This window comes from Euprymna scolopes, chromosome 46 (assembly GCF_053919585.1).
Source record: "Euprymna scolopes isolate OS-2025 chromosome 46, ASM5391958v1, whole genome shotgun sequence".
NCBI lineage: Eukaryota > Metazoa > Mollusca > Cephalopoda > Sepiida > Sepiolidae > Euprymna > Euprymna scolopes.
The window spans coordinates 28991120-28999728 of record NC_136527.1 but is presented as its reverse complement, the minus strand read 5'-3'; the positions used below and the strand labels follow the sequence as shown (position 1 = coordinate 28999728).

Below are 8609 nucleotides of genomic sequence, written 5' to 3'. Positions count from 1 at the left end.
TAGGGTTTGCAACAATTTCAAAGTTGTCCTCTAGGGACCTTTTCAATTCTGCCCATTTTCAACTTGCATTGTTTAACATGAGTTTGTTTTTTAATTGTCCAACTGAATTGTCCTGTTTTGTTAAGAGAGTTATCTGACATTTTCCCCGTCTACTGCTCTGGTCACCCTACAATAAGATTATAAAAATTTGAGTATATCTGTATTTTTGGGTTATCTTATGTGCGTCATCGTTTTTCGAGCAGAAACACAACAGAAAAATATCCAATTTTTTTTCTTTTCCTTTATATGTGCTAACTCAGCTAGAAGCCTTTTCTTTGGGCTATATATGTGACCTGCTTTGTTCAGGTGGGCTCGATTCGAGATCTGTGCATGTCAAATAGTTGAGCTTTCACCACTGATGATATCAATCTTGACAACCTGACTCCATCGTTCAGTGCATTTGCTACCAGCTGTCAAATGTGCGTTTGCAAAACTTGAATGCATGACACCAATAAAACTCTTGTCTATTTTACTTTCCAAATCATGTGATGCCATGTGGAGTTAACATAATTAAAAGACTCTCATATCCAAACTTCAATTCTCACAATCTATATAATGTAAAGAATGTAACAGACTGTTTCCTACAACACCAAGCAAAAGCAATATGTACTAATAACAATACATATCAAAATGAGGTGGAAAGTTTAAGAGAAACCTCCATGTAAATGTAGAAAATTATACATAAATGTTAGCCATGGCATTCACTAACAAAACAGCAGATATTCTGAATGATGAGCAACTACTAAGCATACCTAGTATACTATTTAACACGATATGGGACCCATTAATAATAAGCAATGAATAATATTTATGTACATATACATTAATATACATTAATATATATATATATATATATATATATGAGAGAGATATTATGTAGTAATAGTGATAACATCTTCAACCAAAATATTTCCTAAAATTCGTACTAGGATTGTCTTGTAGGACCCGTAGTGCTATGGGTAGAGTACTTGGTAAAATTCAGTTGTAAGTTACATACTCTTGGACAGTAAAGTTTCAATCATCAGTGAGATTGAAAATAGAATTTGAAATTACATAGGAATTCTTGCAGTCATCGCTAACGATATAAGAGCATGCTAATCTAATGTACTAAATAAAGACTTCTGTTCAGAATTCTGTACATAATTCGGAGTTGAAAAGAAAAGTTGCCAAATTCAACAAAATACACCCAAGTTGAATGCAAATAATATAAATAATCCTCATAAGATTTTAAAATAGAAATACATTGAATATTTGAATATTTTAAAATAGAAACACATTGAATATTTTAAAATAGAAACACATTGAATATTTGAAAATAGAAATACATTAATTTTGCTAACTAACAAGTATTGCATAAAACTATAATCATTCTATTTTGAATTTCATCAATAATAAATGTATTGGATATTTTTAATAAAAATCAACAAAATAAATTAAATTTTACCACATGAAATGTATGTTTTCAATTTTGTTATATTTTCAGAATTTGCAACAATTAAAAGAAATCCATTAATGGATAAGTTGGACTTTTTCATTGGTGATTAAAAAGGTTAAAAATAATTTATATAAACTGTCTAAAGTTGACATTTATTACCGTCACATACTCATTTATGCATTTTTAGTTTTTTTTGAAATCAGATACAAAACAAAATGGGAGACAATGAACATACGAGAAAGAAAACACATTCTTGTGAAGTATGTGGTTCTTCTTTTGCCTGGAAAAACTCTTTGTTGCGTCATATGAAAACACATACAGGAGAGAAACCACATTCTTGTGAAGTATGTGGTACTTCTTTTGCACAGAAGTCAACTTTGTTGACTCATATGAAAACACATACAGGAGAAAAACCACATTCTTGTGAAGTATGTGGTTCTTCTTTTGCACGGAAGTCACATTTGTTGGGCCATATGATAACACATACGGGAGACAAACCATGTTCTTGTGAAGTATGTGGTTCTTCTTTTGCAAAAAAGTCAAATTTGTTGACTCATATGAAAACACATACGGGAGAAAAACCACATTTATGTGACGAATGTGGTTCTTCTTTTGCACTAAAATCACATTTGTTGAGTCATATGAAAACACATACGGGAGAGAAACCATTTTCTTGTGATGTATGTGGTTCTTCTTTTGCACGGAAGTCAACTTTGTTGATTCATATGAAAACCCATACAGGAGAGAAGCCATATTCTTGTGAAGTATGTGGTTCTTCTTTCTCTCAGAAGTCATATTCAGTTTGTCATATGAAAATACATACAGGAGAGAAACCATATTCTTGTGAAGTATGTGGTTATTCTTTTGCACAGAAATCACATTTATTGAATCATATTAAAACACATACAGGAGAGAAACCACATTCTTGTGAAGTATGTGGTTCTTCTTTTGCTCAGAAGTCATATTTGGTTCGTCATATTAAAATACATACAGGTGAGAAACCATATTCTTGTGAAGTATGTCGTTCTTCTTTTGTATGGAAGTCAACTTTGTCGACTCATATCAAAACACATACGGGAGAGAAACCACATTCTTGTGAAGTATGTGGTTCTTCCTTTGCACGAAAATCACATTTGTTGTGTCATATGAAAACACATACCGGAGAGAAACCATATTCTTGTGAAGTATGTGGTTCTTCTTTTGCAGAGAAGTTAACTTTGTCAACTCATATGAAAACCCATACAGGAGAGAAGCCATATTCTTGTGAAGTATGTGGTTCTTCTTTTGCTCAGAAGTCATATTTGGTTCGTCATATTAAAATACATACAGGTGAGAAACCATATTCTTGTGAAGTATGTCGTTCTTCTTTTGTATGGAAGTCAACTTTGTCGACTCATATCAAAACACATACGGGAGAGAAACCACATTCTTGTGAAGTATGTGGTTCTTCCTTTGCACGAAAATCACATTTGTTGTGTCATATGAAAACACATACCGGAGAGAAACCATATTCTTGTGAAGTATGTGGTTCTTCTTTTGCAGAGAAGTTAACTTTGTCAACTCATATGAAAACCCATACAGGAGAGAAGCCATATTCTTGTGAAGTATGTGGTTTTTCTTTTGCACAGAAGTCAAATTTGGTGAGTCATGTGAAAACACATACAGGAGAGAAACCACATTCTTGTGAAGTATGTGGTACTTCTTTTGCACAAAAGTCACATTTGTTGAACCATATTAAAAAACATACAGAGAAGAATAACACATTCTGTTAATATATGTTTTTCTTATTTTGCCCAGAAACATGATCTGCGATATTCTAGCACATATGGTACTTCTTTTGCATGGAAGTTGTGTTTGTTGCACCATATGAAAACACTAACAGGAAAGAAACTACATCCTTGTGACGTATGTTGTTCTTCTTTTGGAACAGAAGTAACATTTTTTGCGTCATATGAGAGACATACAGTAGAGAAACCCAATTCTTGTAAAGTATGTGGTTATTCTTTTGCACGGAAGTCAAATTTGTTGAGTTAAATGACAAAACATACGGGAGGCAAGCCACATTCTTGTAAAGTATGTGGTTCTTCATTTACATGGAGGTCATCTTTGTTGCATCACATGAAATTACATATGGGGCGTCCCTAATTATGCTTGACTTAACAGAGCAGAGAAGGTGAAAATAAAATACCAAGGATTATGCATAACATGGAATCCAAAATCAATACCTCAAAATGGTATACCAGCATCACAAAGCAAGAACCAGCTGAACAACCTCTATCAGGAAACTGGCCAACCATTTTGCACAAGATTTCTTACAAATATGACAGGATCAGAAAAAATTGCTACAGAAATCACACAAGATAGTTAAAAATTCTCCGCAATATTTTAAATTGGCCTAACCATAGTGTGACAAGTCGTTTCGGGATTTATTATTATTATATAAGTAAGGAAGGTTTTATAGGCTGGTTTTAAATAGGATGGATCTAGTGTGATCAGAACAGAATTATAATGACTGCTCACGATCGAAGTTGATTATCAATGCTTCTAAGTAGATAGAAAAAATTGGAATGTTTAGAAAAATTCTTTTTCAGTAATTATAGGAGAAACTAAAATTAGACAAAACAATTTAAAAACTGGCAAATATATTTGGTGAAACGATTTCTTGGTTGAAATGTATGAGATAAAGGGTAAATGCCTGGCATCCGGCAGGATGCGCCATTACCAGCTGAAGCAAAAATAATTAAATTAAAAAAGAGACAAACCACATTTTGTGGTTCTTTGAATAAAAAGAAAGATATGTTGTGTTTCATGCAAAAACATACGGAATACAAAAGACCTTTAATAAAACATTACAATACCTATGTGTCTTATATTGCGGGTCATAGGTAGGGAGGCACTTGATTTCTTAGAACTCTGACTGAAGGAAATTGAAACAAAAGAGAAAAAAGTATATGAAATCTACAATTTTATTCCGATATGAATTCATATCAGAATAAAATTGAAGTGTAGATTCCACAACACACACAACTACGTACGTTCTTGTTCTAACTTTTCCTCTGTTTACTTAACGTTTCTTCTTATACACATTTTTATCATTTGCATGACCATAAAACAAATTCCTTAACTGTTCTTATCTTTTTCTGTTTTTATTACAATACCAACAATTTGAAGCACACACACATGATAGCCAAGTATGTTTTGATTTTTTCTACAAATAAAATAAGAAAAACTAAAAAGCCATATTGTTGTAATGTATGTGGCTTTTCACTAACCAGAAAAAGAATATGATCCTTTGATTATGTTAATATTTTTTCTCTCAAAGTTTCATGGTATGAAATTTACAAACAGTCTCCCGTTGTATGTATATCCCCGTCAGAGGAAATTATGACATTAGGTTTTTGAAAATTTTGCAGGGAGGTGGCGACGTCTTTCTACATATAGTGTCTGCTATTCCTAAATAGTCACTGATCTGTTAATGATCATGCTCAGCGGTGCTTAACTGTTATTAATGAGAACTGGTATGCAACGTGATTATGACATGTATGTGTTGATTGTTCTAGAATGAATTTTGAGATGTGCTAAGAATGTGAGTCTAAAGTTTTGAAAAGACTGATTATATAGGATGAAACCTGGGTCTATCACTGCGATTCAGAGACCAAAGTCCAGTTAATGCATTGGAAGCACTTGGATCGATTACACCCCAAAAATTAAAGACTGAATCCCGTTGTTGTCAACGTCATGCTCGCATTCTTTTATAACAATAATGGAGATGAGAGATTCCCTGGCAAAGTTTAACAAAATTACAGAAGCTTATTATGCTTCATGTTTTAGAAATTTTAATAAGGTTATCAAAATCAAGAGGCGGGGCCAGATTAGCAAATATCCTCCTTCAAAATATCACTTCAATGCAGAGATGATTCAGCTTGATTTCTATCTCCAAAGATGCATTAAACGATGCAAGAAATGTATACCTCTGTGATGTTATTATATAGAAAAAAACATATACAACCGTGGTTAGATAATAAGTTGTGTATCAGTTATATTTTGTGGGATAGTTTTATATTAGAAATTAGACTTTGGCATTATCATTTTATGTGAACAAATCTTTCTACTTAGAATAATTGATGTATTATTATCTGATGAAAATACTTTGTATAAGGTTTACTTTGGCATTATCATTTTATGTGAACAAATCTTTCTACTTAGAATAATTGATGTATTATTATCTGATGAAAATACTTGGTATAAGGTTTTATATTTATGTGAACAAATCTTTCTACTTAGAATAATTGATGTATTATTATCTGATGAAAATACTTGGTATAAGGTTTTATATTAATGTGAACAAATCTTTCTACTTAGAATAATTGATGTATTATTATCTGATGAAAATACTTTGTATAAGGTTTTATATTTATGTGAACAAATATTTCTACTTAGAATAATTGATGTATTATTATCTGATGAAAATATTTTGTATAAGGTTTACGTTGGCATTATCATTTTATGTGAACAAATCTTTCTACTTAGAATAATTGATGTATTATTATCTGATTAAAATACTTTGTATAAGGTTTACGTTAGCATTATCATTTTATGTGAACAAATCTTTCTACTTAGAATAATTGATGTATTATTATCTGATGAAAATACTTTGTATAAGGTTTACTTTGGCATTATCATTTTATGTGAACAAATCTTTCTACTTAGAATAATTGATGTATTATTATCTGATGAAAATACTTTGTATAAGGTTTTATATTTATGTGAACAAATCTTTCTACTTAGAATAATTGATGTATTATTATCTGATGAAAATACTTTGTATAAGATTTACTTCTACTTTGGCATTATCATTTAATGTGAACAAATCTTTCTACTTATAATAATTGATGTATTATTATCTGATGAAAATACTTTGTATAAGGTTTACTTTGGCATTATCATTTTATCTGAACAAATCTTTCTACTTAGAATAATTGATGTATTATTATCTGATGAAAATACTTTATATAAGGTTTACTTTGGCATTATCATTTTATGTGAACAAATCTTTCTACTTAGAATAATTGATGTATTATTATCTGATGAAAATACTTTGTATAAGGTTTACTTTGGCATTATCATTTTATGTGAACAAATCTTTCTACTTAGAATAATTGATGTATTATTATCTGATGAAAATACTTTATATAAGGTTTACTTTGGCATTATCATTTTATGTGAACAAATCTTTCTACTTAGAATAATTGATGTATTATTATCTGATGAAAATACTTTGTATAAAATTTACTTTGGCATTATCATTTTATGTGAACAAATCTTTCTACTTAGAATAATTGATGTATTATTATCTGATGAAAATACTTTGTAAAAGGTTTACTTTGTCATTATCATTTTATGTGAACAAATCTTTCTACTTAGAATAATTGATGTATTATTATCTGATGAAAATACTTTGTATAAGGTTTACTTTGGCATTATCATTTTATGTGAACAAATCTTTCTACTTAGAATAATTGATGTATTATTATCTGATGAAAATACTTTGTATAAGGTTTACTTTGGCATTATCATTTTATGTGAACAAATCTTTCTACTTAGAATAATTGATGTATTATTATCTGATGAAAATACTTGGTATAAGGTTTTATATTTATGTGAACAAATCTTTCTACTTAGAATAATTGAGGTATTATTATCTGATGAAAATACTTTGTATAAGGTTTTATATTTATGTGAACAAATCTTTCTACTTAGAATAATTGATGTATTATTATCTGATGAAAATATTTTGTATAAGGTTTACGTTGGCATTATCATTTTATGTGAACAAATCTTTCTACTTAGAATAATTGATGTATTATTATCTGATGAAAATACTTTGTATAAGGTTTACGTTAGCATTATCATTTTATGTGAACAAATCTTTCTACTTAGAATAATTGATGTATTATTATCTGATGAAAATACTTTGTATAAGGTTTACTTTGGCATTATCATTTTATGTGAACAAATATTTCTACTTAAAATAATTGATGTATTATTATCTGATGAAAATACTTTGTATAAGATTTTATATTAATGTGAAAAAATCTTTCTACTTAGAATAATTGATGTATTATTATCTGATGAAAATACTTGTATAAGGTTTACTTTGGCATTATCATTTAATGTGAACAAATCTTTCTACTTAGAATAATTGATGTATTATTATCTGATGAAAATACTTTGTATAAGGTTTTAGATTTATGTGAACAAATATTTCTACTTATAATAATTGATGTATTATTATCTGATGAAAATACTTTTTATAAGGTTTACTTTGGCATTATCATTTTTTGTGAACAAATCTTTCTACTTAGAATAATTGATGTATTATTATCTGATGAAAATACTTTGTATAAGGTTTACTTTGGCATTATCATTTTATGTGAACAAATCTTTCTACTTAGAATAATTGATGTATTATTATCTGATGAAAATACTTTGTATAAGGTTTACTTTCGCATTATCATTTTATGTGAACAAATCTTTCTGCTTAGAATAATTGATGTATTATTATCTGATGAAAATATATGGTATAAGGTTTACTTTGGCATTATCATTTTATGTGAACAAATCTTTCTACTTAGAATAATTGATGTATTATTATCTGATGAAAATACTTTGTATAAGGTTTACTTTGGCATTATCATTTTATGTGAGCAAATCTTTCTACTTAGAATAATTGATGTATTATTATCTGATGAAAATACTTTGTATAAGGTTTAGTTTGGCATTATCATTTATTGTGAACAAATCTTTCTACTTAGAATAATTGATGTATTATTATCTGATGAAAATACTTTGTATAAGATTTACTTTGGCATTATCATTTTATGTGAACAAATCTTTATACTTAGAATAATTGATGTATTATTATCTGATGAAAATACTTTGTATAAGGGTTACTTTGGCATTATCATTTTATGTGAACAAATCTTTCTACTTAGAATAATTGATGTAGTATTATCTGATTAAAATACTTTGTATAAGGTTTACTTTGGCATTATCATTTTATGTGAACAAATCTTTCTACTTAGAATAATTGATGTATTATTATCTGATTAAAATACTTTGTATAAGGTTTACT

The 8609-nt window shown here is 29.0% G+C and overlaps 1 protein-coding gene across 1 annotated transcript; it reads left to right on the top strand.

The window, feature by feature from the left end:
* Positions 1–1478: 1478 nt before the first annotated feature.
* LOC145270447 (uncharacterized) lies at positions 1479–5364 on the top strand. Its single transcript, XM_080126083.1, has one exon. The coding sequence runs from the start codon at positions 1690–1692 to the stop codon at positions 3244–3246; it is 1557 nt and encodes a 518-aa protein (XP_079982209.1). The 5' UTR covers positions 1479–1689; the 3' UTR covers positions 3247–5364.
* Positions 5365–8609: the final 3245 nt, after the last annotated feature.